Below are 24,089 nucleotides of genomic sequence, written 5' to 3'. Positions count from 1 at the left end.
AATGATGCACTGTGTGACGAGTTTCACATTAAATAAAACTGTGTCGAGTGTTCCAAGAATGATGCACTGTGTGACGAGTTTCACATTAAATAAAACTGTGTGGAGTGTTCCAAGAATGATGCACTGTGTGACGAGTTTCACATTAAATAAAACTGTGTCGAGTGTTCCAAGAATGATGCACTGTGTGACGAGTTTCACATTAAATAAAACTGTGTGGAGTGTTCCAAGAATGATGTACTGTGTGACGAGTTTCACATTAAATAAAACTGTGTCGAGTATTCCAGCAATGATGTACTGTGTGACGAGTTTCACATTAAATAAAACTGTGTGGAGTGTTCCAAGAATGATGCACCGTGTGACGAGTTTCACATTAAATAAAACTGTGTCGAGTGTTCCAAGAATGATGTACTGTGTGACGAGTTTCACATCAAGTAAAAAATGTATCGGACATTCTATGAACGATGTACTGATTATACATCCTCGCCTTTCCTCACTAATGGTGATTATCCTGTAAAGAAATGTTCCTCATTTACATCTGGCGACGTCTCAAGCAGTAAAGTCAAAGTCAGTTCATTACAAATAGTATCAACAACAATTATCCATAAACAAAAGAAAGAACGGTTATGATATTCTGTCAGTACTTACGGTCAACATAAGTGTGTTTGTGTTAATTTTAAACTGTCTATTTTCATTACAGTTAACGTGTTTCGTGCATTCATTTACATTTGCACACTTCCTGCGTTTGAAGTTCCCCGCTAGTAGAGCAATAAGTCTACGGATTTACAACACTAAAATCAGGGGTTCGATTACCCTCGGTGGATTCAGCAGATAGCCCAATGTGGCTTTGCTGTAAGTAAACACACACGCACGCGTTTTTAAGCTCACTTATCAAAAGCTTTATTACTGTGGTTTGAATAATTTCGAGCTTGGGTGTATCAAAGATAACAGAATTGTTGTACATGTAAGTAGTAACACATGCCCGGCATGGCCAGATGGGTTAAGGCGTTCCACTCGTAATCTGAGGGTCGCGGGTTCGAATCCCCGTCGCGCCAAACATGCTCGCCCTTTCAGCCGTGGGGACGTTATAATGTGACGGTTAATCCCACTATTCGTTGGTAAAAGAGTAGCCCAAGTGAGTGGTGATAACTAGCTGCCTTCCCTCTAGTCTTACACTCCTAAATTAGGGACGGCGAGCGCAGATAGCCCTCGTGTAGCTTTGCGCGAAATTCAAAATAAACAAACAAGTGGTAAAACACAATAATATAAACACAACATTAAAGGGGATTTACATTCGAACAAATAATTCCAATGTCAGTTTTAGTCGTTCATGTTGTTTATTATTAAGCACAAAGGGCTATCTGGGCTATCTGTGCTCTGCCCACCGCCTGCATTGAAACCTGATTTCTGGTAGCATAATTCTGCAGACATACAGCTGTGCCACCTGGGGGGACATCAGATTTAGCAATAAACATATAAGTCTAAATAATATTTAAGTAACATTAAATTATGCCTCTAAAATTCATTCAGTTGAAAAAAATTCAAATATATGAAACATTCAAACCTTCTTCAGGCGAAATTACTTGACCATAAGCGAACTTTCCTCGAAAAATTTCAGGATCAACTGCAGCCTGGTCTTCCTAAAATTCAATCAAGTAATTTTGTTCATCGAAGAGTTCCATTTATTTGACAGCAATCAATCATCAATTTAAAAAAAAAAAAGGCTAACTATTCAAGATACAAATCCTAAGTATGACGTGAAATTTTAGGATATAAAATGTACTCACTAAATTTGGATTACATAATGTTTATTTAAAAATGAGCAATAGAATCGCTAGATACACTATTGTCTGTTGGTCTCGCATACTTGCGACACCTTTATTTAAATACCATAAATTAAACAAACTGTTTATTATAATGTTGCTAGCTACCAACGTACTAAAGACTAGGACTAACTTCTTCATTTTAATGACGTTCACTACGTTCAATATTATTGGGATTACGGCCGAGAATATCGTTTATCATGAGGGCAAACAAATAACGAAACAATGCATTTTAATTTTTATAAGCAGAAACACGAGTAAAGTATAATTAATTAGCTATACTGATTTCCAGGTAGATTTTTAGTATCGTTCGAAGAATATAAAATGTACAGACTAAATTTAGCCTGAATAATATCTAGTTAAATATAAGCAGTACAATTACTAGATGGAAAACTGTCTGTTCTTCTTACATACTTGTGATACCACTGATCAGAAATTAATATCGATAATTAGGCTGGAGAAGGGAAGTGTATCACATTTACAAAATTGACATTTCTTTCACTTGTGTTCCAATTTTTTCTATCTACTTACGTCTCGGAGATTAAATGTAATCTCCATGTTTCTGTTGAAGGAATCGTGGAACTCTGGATAAAGCTCCAGAACGTCCAGGATATCTTCTCGGAGGACTTTGTGGAGATCACAATAGGTCAAGGCACGAACGTTACAGCTGGACTTCCCTACTGTTTGATACAAACACGGATTTTCTCCAAATACATCACCTTTACCTGCAATACCAAATCAAACAACGCCATGAACTTTGACACATAAAACAGCGCGAGAAAGACTGGCCAAAAAAATCATTTTTAATGCATACCACTTATTAGAGTAGTAAGTCTTATCTCACAGTTTGTTTCTGTGTGATATTATATTTCTAATCTTCTGACGAACTTGTGGTATATTTTCTTTTCATTCATAACTTTCTTTGTTACTGTAAATGAAGTTTTACTTTAAATGTAGCTGCTACTGTGATCGCCACGTTATTACATCAAATCGTTCGAAAGCGTGGAAGAGCAGTCACCATAGCTCAACAGAAAGCTTCGTGACTTAATAAAAATGATTCAGCGAGTAATTTACAAGAACTACAAACTCAAGTTTCCTTACAGGATCTAAAGTTTGTGCACAAAATGATTTATAACAGTGTTAAACTTACTTAATATTGCCATCACTATGTCATCCTTTAAAATCTCGATGGTTCCCCGAGCAATGAAGTATAGAGCTGTGAGAACATCTCCTCGGTGCACAAGGGTGTCGCCAGGTGGCGCGTGAGTCGTTTTAAACTTCATGGACAAAGCACGCAAACATCCGGGACTTGCGTCTTTAAAAGGCGTGGTATTTTCTAGAAGTTGTCTATTCAAGTGAAGACATATATCAGCTTGAAGGCATTCCGGAAACCCCTTCAGTACCTATGAAACAAACACAAAATTAGTTGTATTCCTTTTCTTCTTTACTTAATAGAAGCTGCTAGAATAATTGCTTTATTTTGGTTTTGTTTATTGTTGTTGTTTTTCTCTTACTATCACAAACTTTTCTAAGTAGTTTTAAGAATATTACAAGATTCTTATTTGTAAGTGTTATTCAAGAAATCCTTATTCAAACATTACTAAAAATCAATTTAGACTTTATAACGTATCTCCTCTAGGTAGGTTAGGGTAGCTTTATGTAGCTTTATCCTAAAAATAAGAAACAAAGAAACTTTGTAACGAGTTTTCCTTGCAAGAGTCCCACGCTGGTACAGCGGTAAGTCTACGGATTTAGAACACTAAAATCAGAGGCTCGATTTCCCTCGGGGGACTCAGCAGATAGTCCGAAGTGGCTTTGCTATATGAAAACACACAAATTCCCCTGCAGGAGAAATGCTGGAACTAAGAAAAAACATAACTTATCATGATACTAGATGAGCTTTTGAAATATTATAAAAATATGTTGATACTCCAGTATGTACAGTGTCGCTAGAATCACCTAAAGTTATATTTACAATAACAAAAAACATTAATAGGCCATTTAAACAGTACGTTTTATCTTAGTACCTGAAGATGTGTTTGATGGGCCATTTAAAGAGTTCGTTTTATCTTAGTAACTGAAGATGTTTTTGATGAGCCATTTAATTAGTATGTTTTATATTTTGCAATTGAAGATGTTTTTGATGGTCCATTTAATTAGTACGTTAAATATTTTGCAATTGAAGATGTTTTTGATGGGCCATTTAAACAGTACGTTTTACCTTTTGTAATTGAAGATGCGTTTTTTTGGCCGTTCAAATAGTATATTTCACTTTAGTATCTGAAAATACTGATAGGGTTAAGTTTCTGTAAAAATGTGTATATACACACAGATTGGCACGTGTGTATATATGTCCACACACACACAAACATATGTATATATGTTAATTACTGAGCAGAGTCAAGATAAATAACAGTTCATTTGCTTATGCCACAATGACTAGCACAGTCAAACTAAGTGAAACGCTGAAGGACAAATTCATGAACGAGCCTAGAAGGAGTTGTGTGGCATTAGTAAAACACTGGAAGGTAGAAGTACATGAAATTTAAAAGTTCATTGAGATAAAAGGGACACACAGAGTGAGGGTTAGGGAAATGAACAGTGATACTGAGTAGTTATTTTGGGATGCAAAGCTAATTAGGAAGCAATGACTTACAAGCTGTGACCAATGATGGGTTAAGCAGAGACACGAACAGGAAGTGAAATGAGGAAGATGCAGCTCCAAGAGGAAGTTATATCTAAGTTAGAATTATAGAAAGATATATGATTGGTTAAACTGTGAAAATTACAATATAGATGGAAATCGGAAGCGTGAACTAAAAAGGTTTCAATTTTGAGCAAAAATTGTAATGTTTCCAAAGGAGACCCAGTAAACACAACCTTTTATTCTCCTGAAGAAGAACAGTGAACTATTCGAAAGCGCTCGAGTTTTAGGTCTCGCTTGAAAACATTACTCATTTAGCAGTGATAGATTAAAACGAAGGTAGCTAGTCAACGTCATCCACCGCCAACTCTCAGACTACTCTTTTTACCAGCATTGTGTATATTAACCTTCAGTTATAATGCAACTCGGCTAAAAGAGTTAGCACGTTTGGTGACGAGAATTCGGACCCGCGAGCCGCAGGTTGTTATTCGAGCTTCTTAACCAATAGAAATTCGGTAAAGTTGATAAGAGAACAACTTTCCTTAAGTTACATTTGATTGCATGATTAGGTGTAAACAAAGTTTGTGACAACAAAATAGATAAATGCTAACAAATAAAGTTATTTGATCCACTTTTGAATACCTAAGTACTATCTTCAGGACTGTGAAAATACGAATACATCAATATTATACAATCCGAATTTATTTATGAAACACAGGTAGAAACCTCACAGAGGCAAGAACAATCTATTTGTTTGTCTGTTTGTTTTTAATTTCGCGCAAAGCTACTCGAGGGCTATCTGCGCTAGCCGTCCCTAATTTAGCAGTGTAAGACTAGAGGGAAGGCAGCTAGTCATCATCACCCACCGACAACTCTTGGGCTACTCTTTTTACCAAGGAATAGTGGGATTTACTGTCACATTATAACGCCCCCACGGCTGAAAGGGCGAGCATGTTTGGCGCGACTGGGATGCGAACCCGAAACCCTCAGATTACGAATCGCACGCCTTAACACGCTTGGCCATGCCGGGCCCTAAAAACAATCTGAAAAGTATGTAAAAAATTAAGTCGATCGACTCATCCATTGTGCTGATAAAAAGTAATATATTTGGAATCTTCAAGGAAATTGTTCATTTACGAACAACTTGGAAAAACAAGAAACCCGGCAATGCTGGAGTTTGGATGAGAAACATGAACCTTGGAAGCTCAGACGACTTAAGCAGATGAATATTTTATCTCTCGAGATAGGACAAAGTTAGATCTAGAATAGAGGAAAATCTTAAAAAAAAACAAATAACTCGTGAGTAATGGAGCAAATCGCTTCGACGTAGAGAAATCACTAAAAACACTCGAATGGGATTTTCTAAATGTTTTGAATGTGGGTATTTTCAAGTAAACTACAAAACATTTAAGTCTAACATTAACATCGGTGTAAGTCAACACAAGATGTGGTGGATTATTATATCACTTGCAGCGTAACCACGCACTGATTTAGCCATCTCGTAACAAAAAAAAAAAAAAATACATCTTTTATCCTCAACAAATCTGGTCAGTTCAAGTCGGTGAGCAAACACCATTAATTATCAGTGTTTAGAACATAATTGTCAGATACATTAGACATTATGTAAAACCTTGCACATTTCTTAGCTTAGAACACCCAAGCACATGTGAAGTAACAAGACGAGTATCACTACGTTACACATACAGAGACGTGGTAAGACGCAGTAAAGACATCGTATGTATATGCTCAAGGACTGATAATATTATCAACTCTTAGAGTTCCAGGAAAGATTAAAACAAGTTACTGAACGGATTGTTAATATGCTAGATAAATGACATGTATAGATCTACACCTCCTTGTTTGTCTTTCATCAGACCAGGAAATATACGTCTCTCGGATTATAAAATGCAACCTGATGCTTGTCAAAATCAGACTACAGAAACCAGCTGATAATCTAAGTAAGACAGGCTAAAATTTGGTATGAGGCCTAGCAAGAAGATACTGACAGATTCCTCTGTCAGAGAAAGCTACAACAAAGACACCTTTTCAGACTTATAGTGGACTTCGAGTTCAAAATCATGTTACTTAGGATAAAACGAAATCCAGGAATTTTCCAACATATATTCAGAGATCTTAGGAACTTCATGTTTTCATTAAAAACATTGGAGTCGGTAACAATTGCCGGGAAGAACACTTAGTGCACGTTAGAGTCATTCTGAAGAAGTTAAGCAAAGAAAATTTAACAGTAAAATGAACACTACCAATGGAACTAGACGTTTAGTATGAAATAAGGTATTCACTTAATCAGTTAACCTCAGCTAATGTTACCCGGAATAAAAACGAACAGTATTATACTTATATCGAAAATAAACTAATTTTCTTTTTTTGTGAATTGTCTATTCCACTTTTTTTTTTACACAATTCTACCAAACACAGCCGTTCCTTCTTATTTCGCCCCAGCATGGCCAGGTAGGTGGTAAAGGCATTCGACTCGTAATCCGAGGGTCGTGGGTTTGAATCCCCGTCACACCAAACATGCTCGTCCTTTCAGCCGTGGGGGCGTTATAATGTGACGATCAATCCCACTATTCGTTGGTAAAAGAGAAGCCCAAAAGTTGGCGGTGGGTGGTGATGACTAGCTGCCTTCTCTCTAGACTTACACAACTAAATTCGGAACAGCTAGCACAGATAGCCCTCGAGTAGCTTTGCGCGAAATTCAAAACAAAACAAACAAATCCTTCTTATACATTCTTGTGTATACAACAGGAAGGCATCTTTTGGAAACACAGTGTGTGAATAGTAAGCTCTTGACTACCACCGAATTCTTTTCATAATTCACACTAACTCATTTATTAACCAAAGATGATAAAATTCACCTTTTAATCTTACGTGATTAAAGAACGAGTCCTCCACTTAGCATTTTATTAAATATTTCCTATCAGACTTTTTCAATTAATCAAATACATTCACCCTTTAATACTGACAGTGTAGTTCTGTCTTGTTAAATGTAATTACTTTACTGTTACTTCATCAAGTTATCAGATAATTATTTATTGTAATAATGTTTGTTATTTGTACATATATTCACATAATAAGGTTTATGTTTTTGCGTATATTTCGATCTGTTAGAAAAAATGGTGAGTCATGTGACTTAGAAAGGTAAAGTTACTACGCTTAAATTTTGATGTTTTTAGAAATGGTTTTCCATAATAAGTATACACTGAGACCCTGGTTTAGTTACTTGACGATTGGGAAAACTTTTGGTTGTTTGACTTAGTCTCTGAAATTTAATTTGCTGTCAGTCTCATCGAATAAATATAGTTTTAGGCTTAATATGTAAATATTTGATAATTAAGGCTGCTAAATATTTCCTTCTAAATAAATCGACATGCATTTCATTAAAAGATGCATTATTGATTTATACCATAAATACCGTACGTTAATACGGTAGTAACGTATTATAATTATTAATTTATAAGATTCTCTTGCTTCTCTTTTACGTACACATTCGCGAGCATGGATATATGAAAACTAGGAACTGTCATCTCATTACTACATCGAGAGCATATCATGTACCCTCTTCCAGTGGTACAGCGATATGCCTGTGGACTCTAAAAATCTGGTTGCGATACAGGTGGTTGGTAGAGCCCAGATAGACCATCATGTAAGTTTGTACTTAACTACAAACAAAGAAACGTACCATGTTCATGTCGATACCGTTGGTGTAAGTCCAGGCATGCTGGAAATACTCCTCTAACCTCTGTCTGAGGGGGTTTGGGATCTGATGGAAACGAATGAACTCTTTGACCCGTAGTAACTGAGTGTGATAACGGGCTGTCCCAGAGTACAGCCTCTGAATGATGGCAGACACGTTTCCAAAAATGCTGGCATACATTAGAGCTGCGAAGGAAATGAATTGTATTATCAACATCTATGCACAGCACGTACTATTTACAACCAGAGAATAAATATCCAATAAAGTACGTTATCATCCACGTTAAAGTTTTGTCTACAATATCTAATTGATAATACAACCACGAACGTTAAGTGTTTTACTTTTAACAAATTGACTTACCGAATCAGAGTGAATATCTTTAATGAGAATAAAAAGTTCTCGAAAGACAAAATTAAAAAAATAAATAAAATTAGGACAAAACTTTGTGGAAATGTTATAATAATTCCACTACTGATGATGAACGAAATAGTGTTTTCTATTAAACTTTTATTATGATTTTGAACTATATCCAATTTTTTTAGAAAAATTAGATAAATTATAAATGATGATCGGGTTTCGGTAAAAACAACAAAATTAGGATGAAACGAGTACTCTTACAAAAACAATCTTGTTACGTAGGAGCGCGTGCAAGAATAATACTCATAAAATAAGATACTTTTAATCGAAGGCACCACTACAAGTTTCATGACCTTTATTACGATAGAGCAGGTCAACTGGATTGTGTTTAGAATTGTTAAATTTGACCTCTAACACGTAATGAAATAAGAACAGATAAATGAACTATATGTTACTCTACACATTGAATTTTTAAATTGTTTACTACGTTAGAGTGACTTAAAGGAACTCAAATTAATTTTTCCAATGACTTACATCCTATAAGCATGACGAGGATAGAGAATATCTTTTCCATGTTCGTGTTTGGAGAGACGTTGCCAAAGCCCACACTGGTCAGACTACTAAAAGTGAAGTACAATGCTGTGACATATTTGGCTTTGATGCTAGGGCCTCCATTGGAGTTGTTATAGAACTGATGAGTTGCATTTGCCAGATGGTCCAGCCAGCCTATCTTGGGATTCAGAAGAGGACGCTCGGCGTTGCCGATGGCGTACCAGATACAGGCTAGCCAATGAGCAATTAGCGCGAAGGTAGCCATGAGCAGAAGCAACACAGCAGCTCCATATTCGGAGTAGCGGTCGATTTTTCTCGCCACCCTCACCAATCGTAGTAGTCGAGCAGTTTTCAACAGACCAATCAAAGTTGTGGTCTGTCCATAAGAAGAAAAAAAATGTGGACGACTACAAATTTGTTTTAATTCTATCAAACGTTGTTGATTCCTTTCTCACATGAAAATTAACAATGCAACACGAGATACTTGAAGATAAACCTAAATATATTTCTAACAATATTTCAGTGTTTCGAATTTAATTAGAAAAATAGACAACATTTGCTAACTTGATATGCTAAGTTTCATCTGCAAACGTGTTCATTAATAAAATGATTTTTTTTTTTAGTATTTTGTTCTCGATCAAAAACGTTAATACACAACAACCATCACAAAATCTTGAAGCAGACTTTTGTTTGGACATGTAGAAACTTAAGGTATTATGTTGAACTCGTGCGGAAAACGATATACCTTAGAAACATTAAACATAAACCTAGGTGTTTCAAAATGTGTCACGCTGTTAGAATGCCGTCTGAACGACACTTAATAAACCAGTAGAGATCATTTATAGCAACAAACATAATAGCACTCAGTACTGTTTCACAGGCTGATAAGGCAGATTCACTACCGTCTACACAATATTATTCGTAGGAAAACAAGTCATATTTAGCGTCATTTCCTCCATACTACAGAGGAATATAAACAGTTTTTAAAAGGTGTTGGGTGTTACAATAGTATTGGTGAAGTACAAAAAATTACAGTTCTTTCTTTTTATATCTGATTTTTTAAAAGATTATTTTCTGAAGTGATTTTGAAATAGCCATAATAAAATGGGATGACTTTTCCAACCCGTAATTTTTCAGTATCTAAGTTTATTTGTTCTCAATCTTAAATAACTTTTTCGACTTTGTGTAATGATTAACAAACTGGTTTTTACTATTTTATTTCTTTTTTTACGTCACAGTGGGATAAACAGTCGAACGTAAACGTAGAAACGCAAACACATATTTAAGAATTTAGCCTTTAGATAGATAAATATATTCTTTCCTTTAGCGAATGAAATTTTATGAATTATAATGAACTGAAAAAAAAAATCGAAATGATAATGTTCCTTAAAAAGTATGTTCATTGAGGGCTTCCTGAGAGTTTCTGTAATACGTTATATCTCATCAGTAGTTTTACTGTCTTAGATATTTCACAAGTAAATAACAACACTGATCAATGATAATGTTCCTTATGCACACCATAATGAGTTAGTCGTATTAGTTAACAAAGGGTTAGTGAGAGTGGAGACTACAACAATTCGTCCAGAAGAAGCAGCCATATTACTTCTGCTCGTGGCTGCTCCCGCGCTGATTGAATATTAGCCGCCAGGTGGAGCTATGTTAAACTTGTTGATCAGTTTCAAACAAGCGGTTAGAGATGGAAGCTTGATCCACTATTTATTACACGAAATAGGCTGATTAATTAGGAAGGAAAATAAACTCATACAACGATCATTACTAGTTAGTAACAAGCAAGGCATAAAGCAAAACATTCATTCAGTTAACACCAACATACATGATTCAAACAATTATTATAATATTTTCTTCAACTTAGATAAGTTCTTTTGTTCAAAAGTCATTTTATTAATAAAGCACGTAATGGAAAATATAGTTTTAGAAGTTTTGAAAGTTTAGAAGAATCAACTTATAAAATCAACTTTTAACTCTTTTAATTTAAAGTTTAAAATTTTTCTTAACACTGGCTTAAATATCGTTCAGTATACTTATTATGGATGTCTGAAACTAAACGGTATTACCAGTTGTAACACTAAACGCGTCTGTGCGAGATATAGTTATAAAACAAATTTCAGTTGCTTACACCGTGTTTTATACAACTAAACTTGCGTATATAAAATGCTGTATTTGAAAATATTAAAATAACATTATGTTTAAAATTATAAATTACAAAAATAAAGAATGCACACACATAATACTTAATTATATCTTATGTTATGTAAGTATGATATATTAATTACAGTTAATATGTCAAATGTATATTTTGTAACTCAAATACGTCAGTTAGTTATGTAAACTTAACCGATTAGTGTCTGGTAATAAAAATTAATTTAATATCTGAAATTCAGCCTACACTTACGTGTATAGTTCAAGACAATGAAACTGATGAGAATTTACTTAGTGCACACAATAACAAAAGTACTATTGCGCCACCTGCTGGAATGGATTTTAAAATCTAAGCTAAAGGCTTCAGAATAATAATTAAAATAAATTTACGTTATTAATGTCTATGAGTTGAGCCCTATCCTATAAGAATTACTATAATAGTTTAGCACAAAGTAAAATAATATTTTGCAAAGCACGAGAGAGAACAGAACATTACCGCTTGTAATCAAAAGACATCTAAAACGTGAAACATGTTGCCTAACATTTGTCTTATAGGCATTCTCTCAACCAGATAAAGGAAATTCCCTTACAGTGGTTTTAATGGTTGTTACTTGTATTGTAAAGTTTGGTTAAATATTCCTACAGGTGTCATTTCAAAAGTCAGTCGCATCTGTTAATATTTAATACAACAGTTCTGCAATCAGTGGAATAATAAAAGTGTTTTTAATTAATTAATTTCATTTTTTAATTTTAAATTATTTCGAGGGATAAATTTACTTTAAGCACTCAGAAGTTAAGTATCCTGCAACATAGTCGGTTACCAAAACAACCAAATCACAAAATTATATGTATGTGTAACCTTGGGAAACAAAGAAAGCATAAAACCCAGTATTTTATAGAATAACGCTTATGCGTCTGCTCAGTTGATCTTTTTCAAATAAAATAAAATCACATCATATTCTTTACACAATAATATTTAACTTAAAACCTTTGTAACACAATACCATTTGTTTATTTAAGCGTTTTGGAATAATGATAACATAAAAATCTAGTTTCATGTCAGGACGTGATTTTTTTACACAACACTACTTAGTTATTTAATATTTTTATATTAAAAAAATAAGGCATTCTAGAGTTTTACTCGTAATGTTTAAAATAAAATAAAGAAAGATGTTTTACTGAACTAAAAACAAGGAAAAGAGTTTCCTGTTTTATTCGATTATTTTGATCAAAATCACTTAAACTGAAATAAAGAACATTATATAAAAAGTTCTACCATAATATCAAAAAACAACCAAAAGAGGGATCTTTTATATTAAATTACTTTAATAAAACTTGTTGAAAATGTTATTGAAATGTCTAACATCTAACTGTTCAGTCTGGAGATGACAGTATCTGACTATTACCTTTTTGAGGATCTGTCAAAATCTTAATGAAATAAGAGAAACAAACCATTAACTCTCAAGGATTTAATCAAAGTGTTACTGAAATGACATAATCTGACTATTGCCTTTTGAGGATTTCATCAAAATGTTAGCAAAATGATGAAATTAAACTAAGTAAGTTACGAGAATGCCATAAAAATGTTAGTTGAATTAAATAATCGTACTATTAAGTTCGAGGATTAATCATGATGTTACCGAAATGAAAGAATCCAACGAGAACCTTTTTGAGAATTCTGTAAACTTTTTAATAAAATAAAATCTCAAAGAATTACTGAAAATAGCAAGTAAAATAATAGAATCAGGCTACTAAATCTAACTTACTTATTAGAAAAACTGTCTTGGGTCCATATTTAACCATTTTCTAAAATAGCTTCTTAAACTTACATTAGAACATTTAATTACGTGTTAAAAGTACAAACGAATGATCAAATAGGGTATCATGTTCATGAAATTTCTTTATGTACGTATCTTATGTTTGTTAATAGGCATATTCATTGCACAATTTGCACTATGTTTTGGGACATACAGTAGTGTAAAATATTATACACAGAATTTTTACCTAATTAACCAAGTAAAAGTTAAAAATTCATAAAAAAATATTCGATCATTTTATATTAGTCTACTCAAGTCTCTGCAATGTAAGGAAAAATAGGTAAGATGGAAAAGAGGGCTATTTTTAACACCAGTTAGCCTACCTCGTCTGTCTCTGACCCAAAAAGCAGCAAGTCAAACGGGATGGCTGCCACGATGTCAATAATAAACCATCCTCGGAGATAGTGCACAGCAATCCGACCTGGATGACTGACCACTTCTTCATTGGAGTTGATGTACGTGGTGCGAAAGTTGATGAGAATGTCAATGATGAACATGACGTCGACCAGAAGGTCGATGATGACGATAGGATCGTCGCCATATTTCTTGTTGCGCTTGGTTCTATCTTCGTTCAACAAGAAAGCAGCGACATAAGGGGTAAAGATGGCGGTGTAGATGACTAATAGGAGAATTATCCAGTCCCAAAAGGCCTTAAAAGGAGAATAGTGGAGAATCGTCCATTTATTGACCCTGGGCTTCTGAAGCTTGTGTTCCGGTAGAACATCTGCTCCCAAGGACAGTACCTGCGCAAGAAAGGAGAGAGAGATAACAACGATCTGATTGGTTCATTTTTTTTACTCTCATTAACTATATGCCCAATCATTGGCCAGTTGGTGATCAGCTAAATAATAAAACCCTAGAGCCTAAAATTTGTTACTATTTAAACCGCCAATCACATTAGATTTTACTTATTAACTTTAAACTTTACTTATGATCTCTTTTTTTTTAAATAAATACTTACAAGATAAGTAGCTTTACCTGTTACAAAAGAAAAGAACTATACAACTTTTAAAATTTAGCTAACTGTGTATCTCGAACTATCTCTATCTCATGTTGAACTCTGTGGTTATTTGGTTAAAGTATGAAATTGATTTGACCACACATTTGTTTCAGCTTAGCCCATGGTTAACGATGAAGGACAGTTTCTTTTAAAAACTAATTCCCCGTCGCGCCAAACATGCTCGCCCTTTCAGCCGTGGGGGCGTTATAATGTGACAGTCAATCCCACTATTCGTTGGTAAAAAGAGTAGCCCAAGAGTTGGCGGTGGGTGGTGATGACTAGCTGCCTTCCCTCTAGTCTTACACTGCTAAATTAGGGACGGCTAGCGCAGATAGCCCTCGAGTAGCTTTGCGCGAAATTAAAAAACAAACAAACAAACAAACAAAAAACTAAAATAAAGAATGGGTCAGTCGGTTTGTTTTTTACCAAAACTTCAAGAAGAAATATAATGCTAACATTAACTAAAACTTCAAAGTGTACTTGGATGAAGGTCGTGAATGTTATTTTGTTTAGAATTTAAAATTATCCCCCTTGTTTCAAGCATTAAAGCTTCAAACCTTTATGAACAATCGCCATGAAAGATCTAAATAGATAATTTACGAAATAAAATACACACATGCATTCAGTCATATTGATTATTATAAAGTGTGCCTTCCAATCAAAGTAAAAAAAATATTCGTGTTTTAATGATACAAAAATATAGTTGTTCTTCACGAAATCTATCAACATTTCCTTCCTCTGCCAACAAACAGTAAGTAATGAAATAACGTATAATGACAGCACTTTAAGGCTCAATGAACTTCGTTCACAAAACTTTGAATTTTCAAAACATTAAAACCACTTCGTGAAATATTTACCGAGATTTTCTGTTTAACCATTGCTGGTATGTTGTTCATAATATCCACCATGTTTTCTAGTTTAATCATTGCTGGTATGTTGTTCATAGTAACCATATTTTATTATTTAATAATTGTTGTTATATTGTTCGTAGTAACCATGTTTCATTATTTAATCATTGTTGTTATATTGTTCATAATAACTACCATGTTTCATTATTTAATCATTGTTGTTATATTGTTCATAATAACTACCATGTTTCATTATTTAATCATTGTTGTTATATTGTTCATAATAACTACCATGTTTCATTATTTAATCATTGTTGTTATATTGTTCATAATAACTACCATGTTTCATTATTTAATCATTGTTGTTATATTGTTCATAATAACTACCATGTTTCATTATTTAATCATTGTTGTTATATTGTTCATAATAACTACCATGTTTCATTATTTAATCATTGTTGTTATATTGTTCATAATAACTACCATGTTTCATTATTTAATCATTGTTGTTATATTGTTCATAATAACTACCATGTTTCATTATTTTATATTATTTAATCATTGTTGTTATATTGTTCATAATAACTACCATGTTTCATTATTTAATCATTGTTGTTATATTGTTCATAATAACTACCATGTTTCATTATTTAATCATTGTTGTTATATTGTTCATAATAACTACCATGTTTCATTATTTAATCATTGTTGTTATATTGTTCATAATAACTACCATGTTTCATTATTTAATCATTGTTGTTATATTGTTCATAATAACTACCATGTTTCATTATTTAATCATTGTTGTTATATTGTTCATAATAACTACCATGTTTCATTATTTAATCATTATTGTTATATTGTTCGTAATAACGATCATGTTTCATCTCTTAAAAGTGTTCAGAAACAAGTTAGCTGTAACAGAAGTTAAACGTGTAAGGTACTACACAGTTTTAATAAGCAGCAAAACATACACACACAAAACATTGCGTCGCTTTATAAAGAACAAAAGTGTCAGGTATGATTCTCCCCAAATTCTGTTACTCCCTAAGACTTGTCATACTTGTCAAAAGAGGAAGAAATGGTTTGGCTAGTGAACATTCTTCCCAGTATCGTATGACATTACACACTAACAGTTTCACAGAGAAATTTTAAAAATCTACTAATACCAAATCAGTGAACTCACGTGACAAGACATCTGCAGCCTTACCATGTACTTTGTATTAGGTATTAGCTTTCCTCTGTTGGAGAGTTTTACAATTAGAATTAGGAGCATTTAAAAAAATTGGCTATTTTTTAATAATTGTGTCGATTAACCATGAACAAAACCTCACCTCAGACAGTGGAAAACTGATGATGTTAAGTCCTTTCTGTTTAACCTCACACCTTAGCATGATAGCAACACATTTCAATTTCGTTCTAAAACAAAGTAACAGTGCGAGCAGCAGATAAAATAATATCTGCATCGCTAGCAATTCTTTTTTTTTATTATTATTTCTCTCTCTTTAATGTCTTCTTTCTTTCTTCTACACAGACAGAATCCATAGAAGTGCAAACACATATTAAAAGCAGAAAGCTCTTTCGTTTTAAAGCAAAAGGTAGCTCGCCGGTACTCAAAGACTTATGTAATTCTTAAGTAGCTAAACGAAACAAAGATCTTTCTAATCTGAGCCTTTATGAGTTAGATCTGATGGACGATGTAAAAGTTATTTTTGAAAGGTTTCCTATGTGGTTGCGTGTTTTTCTTGCATATCAAGACATACATCGATGATTCAATGTTATGTTTCTGGTCTTAAAATGCAGGGTCCATACCCTACAGTGTGCTCAGCACAGATAACTGATCGTCTTGACTTGTGCTTAACAACAAACAAGTTATATTTAAACTCAATAGTTACTTCTGATTGGACACCTCAAACACTAACATTTACTCACTTCGGTATCAAACGTAAACATCCACATGAAACAATAATAAGGCCCGGCATGGCCAGTCGGTTAAAGCACTCGACTCGTAATCCGAGGGTCGCGAGTTTGAATCCTTGTCACACCAAACACGCTCGCCCTTTCAGCCTTGGTGACGTTATAATATGACGGTCAATCCTTCTATTCGTTGGTAAAAGAGTATCTCAATAGTTGGTGGTGGGTGGTGATGACTAGCTGCCTTCCCTCTAGTTTTACACTGCAAAATTAGGGACGGCTAGCGTAGACAGCCCTCGTGTAGCTTTGCGCGAAATTAAAAAACAACAACAAAAAACACACAGACGTATATTAGCTTAGCTATCTATATAAATGCATTGTTATGTATTATTATCCATATATAACAATGGTAATAATGTACACTAGAGTGTTGCATATCAACACAACTATTAAATAAATACATTATTATGTGTCATCACCCACGTGTTGATATGCTTTGAAGTAAAATAAGTGTTAAAGCAACGACGTAATTGCTATAAAACGTCTGACTTCAATAATAACATTTTAGAAAATTTTGGTCGGTTTCTTTATATTTTTCACAATTCACGTGAAAGTAAGGGCCATATGTACCGTACGTAATGGCGTCTGGGATAACCGAAAACTTGTTTTCTTGTGATGTGTGTCAAGTTTTTCATACTTTCTCAAGACTTACGAAACATTTGTCCTGACTACAACTACAAAATAGGTTTCTCCTCAACCCTAACTTTATGGTTTCTTCAACTTCCATGTTTTCAAACAAATATATATAGTTATTTCATCGCCAGAGCATTTGCAAATCAGATTTATGTGAACGTTTGACAGTATAGTCGTGGCATGTTAATTCACTGTATCATAACCACAGAGGTATAAATTTTCACCAAAGTTCGCTGATTATAAAAATCCCGAATATTCCGCTCAGTTACCTTTTTGATATCCCTAAATACTCTGTTCATGAATTGATAAATAAGAGATTAAGATACTTAACAAAACCAAATAAACAGATGCATAATTAGTTGCACAGAGCCGATGTAATTATTATATAGCATAATCTTTCTTCTTTTCGTGGCCCGGCATGGCCAGGTGGTTAAGACACTCGACTCCTAATCTGAAGGTCGCTGGTTCGAATCCCCTTAACGCCAAACATGCTAGCCATTTTAGCCGTGGGAGCGTTATGATGTGACGCTCAATCCCCACTATTCGTTGGTAAAAGAGTAACTCAAGAGTTGACGGTGGGTGGTGATGACTAGCTGCCTTCCCTCTAGTCTTACACTGCTAAATCAGGGACGGCTAACGCAGATGGCCTTCATAGCTTTGAGTGAAATTCAAACCAAACTAATCTTTCGCAATTTCCAAAATAATTTGAGTTTTTTATTTGGTTTTGCCACGTGAGTTTTCTTAGTAAACTGATTTTGACACTCTTACTTGATAAATTATAGCGTAAAATTTTAAATACAAATCACTTTAAAAATTCTTAAATAGCGTCAAAAACTTCATAATTTAGATCAAGATGGCAAAATAACCAAGCGTAATAACTGATTTTAAGGCGTCACACCAAGGGCATATGTTATAGCAAAGGAAACCACTTATCGCTGGCTATATCTATATATTCATCTAACGTAATCAGGCTAACCACAGTAAGGTTTTCAATCCAATAATTAAACAATAGGTTTGAAATATGCACCAACAATATAGTTTCAAATGATCAAAAGTTTGAAAGATTCGAAATTTTAACAAGTACAGAAAATCAAAGCAAAATAATGAATTCGAAAGTTCACTTTTCTACGCGGATGATTAATGTTAATTATCTGATGACAAAAGATCAAACATCAAACTTTCCAAGCCAAGTTACTTTACCTGTCACGACTTTAGAAATACTAGTTACTAAGGCAGACATACTGTTTTGTTCTTAGTAGACGTAATTGTTTGTTCCCTCTCTGAACCACCAATAGAATGTGATTTTTATTCTTTATAGCTAGTAGTAGAATTCTGTTGAGGGAACTGTCCAAACTAACACATTACAATATAAAACATCGTAAAATAAAACACATTTCAATCGTATATCTCGCTTCTCTAAGTGAACCCAAACTTGTGTAACTATTTTAGGAAACACACAATAAAGGGCAAACTAGAGGAACCAGTTATCCTAAGGTTACCGATTATCTTTCACAATATCATAAGTAAAGACACAAACTTATCGCTGGTCAGAAGACAAGATATAAATGTCTCCTTACCAGGTCATGAAACAATAGAATCACTACAAGACGAAGGTACAGGTCTCTTCACCAGGTCATGAAACAATAGAATCACTACAAGACAAAGGTACAGGTCTCTTCACCAGGTCATGAAACAATAGAATCAGTACAAGACGAAGGTATGAAACAATAGAAGTCTGTCTAATACGTCATGAAACAATAGAATCGATATAAGGCGAAGGCATAAGTCTTTTTGACAGATCATGAGATAATAAAATCTCTACCATGCAAAGGTTTAAGTCTCTCTCACAGGTCATGAAACAATAAAATCACTACAAGGCGAAGTTATAAATCTCTATCATTATCATAATTTTTCCACCAAAGGTTTCTTTAAGCTAACTTTTTTAAAGTTAAAATATAACGGGACAGATTAACAAGTCAGAACTGTGAGTTAGTACAGACGTTTCCTTAAAAAAAAAAAAAAAAGTGAATCGTTTTGGATTTTCGGACTTGCTCAAATCAGTACGGAGGATAAAAATCACGCGTCTTTTCCAAAACGTTCAGTACGGAGGATAAAAATCACGCGTCTTTTCCAAAACGTTTAGTACGGAGGATAAAAATCACACTTCTTTTCCAAAACGCTCACTACGAAATACACAGTTACAGATGCTCTCGTTCTTGAACCATTCTGTTATCTAGCGATACGAACTTCTGATGTTTAACGTTAGCCTTCGTCCTGTAGCCACATGCGAATCAGGATATTACTATTGATGGTTATCGGCGTCAAATGTCCTGGATGGATAGATGTCAGGGCTTCTTCTGATGATTGTACTACCAGAGTTCTGTCTGTTTAGGAAACGCTTTTGAGCCACAAAATGAATGGAAATCAGAATGCGAGCACTGGTGAAATCCATACTCCACATCAGGAGCGGTTGCGGAAAGCAAAATACCACGTCTCTCTCGTTTCCTTGGAAACAATATCAACCATACTTGCGTACCATACGACCTCTAATCATTTGCCCCTGCTTCTAGTCGGACAAACAACATTGCAATCCATGGACAAAGTCTGCATTAATTAAATGATAGTTCTGATAAATGTTTAAAGTTTATTCAAAGTCAACAATGCATTTTTTTAGATGTGATATGCAACAATAGATAAATCTTATAGTGATTTCTTTCTTTGATCTGTAACTTCGATAATGTTCACTACTGACCTCTAAGTTCATCCTTAGTTAATCGAACTTCGATAATGTTCACTACTTACCTCTAAGTTCATCCTTAATTAATCGGAAAAAAACAGAAAATGTTTTGTTATAATTAACCGCAATACATTTCAGTCCTTTAAAAAAAAAACACTATTAACAATTGTAATTAATCAAAAACGTTTAGGCAAAGATTGTCAAATTAACACGCAACATAACATTCTAACAAATTTCTCAAGACAGTTGATTAATAAAAATATGCCAAAATTATTCAAATTACAAAATGTATTATAAAGTCTTATGTATTAATTCGAACACCAGCAGAGAGAACTAACATTCTAACCCAACCAAGCCAAACAGCAATCAATTATTTAGTTCAAACAAACAGATTATCGACAGTTAGTATAGATATAAATTTTCTAGGTGTTACTAACAGTGTCCTTGAACGTGTAACACCTATCTACTGTGAAATATAGTTAAAGAGTCAATGTTCACAGTGTGTTTGGCCTGTGTTTTTTTTTTTTCATATCTCTTATTATATAAGAGCAAGTACTTCAGATTTTCAAGTGCTTACAAAATTTTGAGAAGTAATTTATGAGCTTATTGTTATATTAATAGACTAGCATCAAGAGAAAGAAGGCAATCATGCTGTAGAAAGAAATACGTCTTAGAATAACAAGCTAGCAGATTCAAAATTAGAGGCGTGTAAAACTAACATTCCAGGTTTATCTTTTGTCTACCACAAGCCACTGCCCAAGAGACCTTTCGCTCAATAGCTAAACTCACCAGTTGGGTTGGAGTGTTATTTTCATCACAAATTTATAAGATTTTATGGTTCTTAACGTTTCGCAAGCTTTCGGTGTTTGAACAGTAACTTTTAAAATATTATACTATATATATTATGCTCTATATACATTGTAGCGTTGTTTTGGGAAATACTATTTGTCTCTTATAAACTCACTACCTGTTTCAACTCTAACTACGTTTTTCACCATATTGGTGCAGAACGTATTGTTGGTTGTCCATTGGCTTGTTTTAAATTTTAGCGCAAAGCCACGCGAGGGTTATCTGCACTAGTCGTCCATAAATTAGAAGTATAAGACTAGAGGGAAGGCATCTAATCATCACCACCCATCGCCAACGCTTGAGCTAGTTTTTTACCAACGAATATGGGATTGATCGTAATATTATAATGCCACCAAGGTTGAAAGGGCGAGCATGTTTGGTGTGATGGGGTATTCGAACCCACGGCCCTTAGATTACGAGTCGAGCCTGATACAGAACGTAGCCCTATCCAATGAGACAAGTTGGGTGGAATGTCTGGTGTAACAGTGTGCTAATAAGCTCTCAAATTTCATTAGTTTTACTACGTCCCTAATAGTGTTGAAGAAACTGCAACTATAATACTAAGCTCAATCTTCATTACAGCTGCTGTACTTCGTAGTAGAACCATTGTCCTCAATCTTCATTACAGCTGCTGTACTTCGTAGTAGAACCATTGTCCTCAATCTTCATTACAGCTGCTGTACTTCGTAGTAGAACCATTGTAGAACCATTGTCCTCAATCTTCATTACAGCTGCTGTACTTTGGTTGTCCTCAGAAGAACCATTGTCCTCAATCTTCATTACAGCTTCTGTACTTCGGTGTAGAACCATTGTCCTCAATCTTCATTACAGCTTCTGTACTTCGGTGTAGGCTCATTGTCCTCAATTATCATTACAGCTGCTGTACTTCGTAGTAGAACCATTGTCCTCAATCTTCATTACAACTGCTGTACTTCGGTGTAGAACCATTGTCCTCAATCTTCATTACAGCTTCTGTACTTCGGTGTAGAACCATTGTCCTCAATCTTCATTACAGCTTCTGTACTTCGGTGTAGAACCATTGTCCTCAATCTTCATTACAGCTGCTGTACTTTGGTGTAGAACCATTGTCCTCAATCTTCATTACAGCTGCTGTACTTTGGTGTAGAACCATTGTCCTCAATCTTCATTACAGCTGCTGTACTTTGGTGTAGAACCATTGTCCTCAATCTTCATTACAACTGCTGTACTTTGGTGTAGAACCATTGTCCTCAATCTTCATTACAGCTGCTGTACTTCGTAGTCAAACCATTTCTTTTTCTTTCTTTCCTCTAAAAATCTATTCATTTAATTGTTTTACTTCTACTGCATTTTTCGTTTGGTTGTCTCCCCACAATAAATGCTTTCGTGTAGCCACATGTCTAGTGAGTCCTCACTGATCCAACTTGTTTCTTACTGTCATTGGGGTGAGTTACGCCACCTGTATTTGAAGTCAGAATATTGGCCGGAATTCTCTGAGAAGACAACAATAATTGCCATTTGCACTAGTAAATAAGCTGATATTATGAAACGTATTTGCACCACGCTGAGTTAAATGTTTTTGCTCCATTGGAGGATTGGTAATTATAATTACAAATAATTCTGTCATAAAACTTTCTTAGTAATAAACCTTTATTTTTTTATACTGACATATCTAGAGCTAGATCGTAAGCACGTGTCATTCCCAGCAACTGAAGTGTCTTACGAGTAATAATTTCAATAACAGCTCTATGGCTGTTGTTTTTGTTTGTTTGTTTTTTTTCAGAAGATGTTTATGTTTATATTTCAAGGGTACTGCACACGCAGAACATCGTATTGTTTTAATAATTTAGAAGGTCTTTTAAAATCAGGAACTTTATTGGATAAAAGTTATAAGCTACTCTATTGTTTACGGTAAAAGCTATAAAAAAAGAAGTCTGATGAAGTTACTATTATTTATTTATTTTAACACCAATGTTTGCTTCAGTTAAATATGCATTCAGAAATGTGCATAGCTTATATTGTAAATCACTTTTCAGTGACCTCCGAAGCACCAAAATAAAGGAGACTCAAATAAACAAATCTCAAGCTTAATATTACAATGTAACAAAGAAAAGAATGTGTAGTATCTATTGATACATTTCTTAACTAGAGAAATAGGTGATACGGCTGGTATGGGTGCAGAAAGCATTATGTGAAGGAGCGAACACCGATGACCGAAGAAGGTCAAAACGTTGTTCGCTCTTCTACATAATGCTTTCTGTACCCATACCAGCCGTTTTTACATATATATTTTTCTCTACAAGTGGGTTTCTCGTCATCATGAAATAGGCAACACGTATTTCTCTGATTTCGAAATAAAAACAACGCAGATACGTTCATCAGTAACAATTTAAGATTGAATCTGTCAGTGTTTTCCTGATAGAAACTTATGTTTAATCGTTTACCTCTGTCCATTTGCCAATTACTGATTCTCTGTAAAACCAGGAAACTTTCAGTTTATTACAGATATGTTAACGAAACTTCAAACACAAGTAATATAGGTTAATTTATGTTACCAAAGAAACTGAAGTCTAATACTACTGTTGCATAATTCAGTACTGACATTAAGCCGGATTATACAACCATGTCTAGCACCAAAAACCAGACTATACAACCATGTCTAGCACCAAAAACCAGACTATACAACCATGTCTAGCACCAAAAACCAGACTATACAACCATGTCTAGCACCAAAAACCAGACTATACAACCGTGTCTTGGACCAAAAACCAGACTATACAACCGTGTCTTGGACCAAAAACCAGACTATACAACCGTGTCTAGCACCAAAAACCAAACTATACAACCGTGTCTAGCACCAAAAACCAGACTATACAACCGTGTCTAGCACCAAAAACCAGACTATACAACCATGTATAGCACCAAAAACCAGACTATACAACCATGTCTTTGACCAAAAACCAGACTATACAACCGTGTCTAGCACCAAAAACCATACTATACA

At 34.3% G+C, this 24,089-nt stretch overlaps 1 protein-coding gene across 6 annotated transcripts in view; it reads right to left on the bottom strand.

The window, feature by feature from the left end:
- Positions 1-24,089, bottom strand: part of LOC143234240 (voltage-gated inwardly rectifying potassium channel KCNH6-like) — a 209,746-nt gene that overhangs the window by 3,228 nt on the left and 182,429 nt on the right. For all 6 annotated transcript variants that reach the window (XM_076471453.1, XM_076471454.1, XM_076471449.1 and 3 more), the window contains 6 exons: positions 13,389-13,808; positions 9,071-9,464; positions 8,165-8,364; positions 2,971-3,223; positions 2,352-2,545; positions 1,562-1,637 (listed from right to left, as the gene is read on the bottom strand). In XM_076471453.1, coding sequence (XP_076327568.1) covers positions 1,562-1,637; positions 2,352-2,545; positions 2,971-3,223; positions 8,165-8,364; positions 9,071-9,464; positions 13,389-13,808 — 1,537 coding nt within the window. The remainder of the gene's footprint in view (positions 1-1,561; positions 1,638-2,351; positions 2,546-2,970; positions 3,224-8,164; positions 8,365-9,070; positions 9,465-13,388; positions 13,809-24,089) is intronic.

This window comes from Tachypleus tridentatus, chromosome 12 (assembly GCF_004210375.1).
Source record: "Tachypleus tridentatus isolate NWPU-2018 chromosome 12, ASM421037v1, whole genome shotgun sequence".
In the NCBI taxonomy this organism is placed as follows: domain Eukaryota; kingdom Metazoa; phylum Arthropoda; class Merostomata; order Xiphosura; family Limulidae; genus Tachypleus; species Tachypleus tridentatus.
This window is presented reverse-complemented; position numbering and strand designations above follow the sequence as displayed.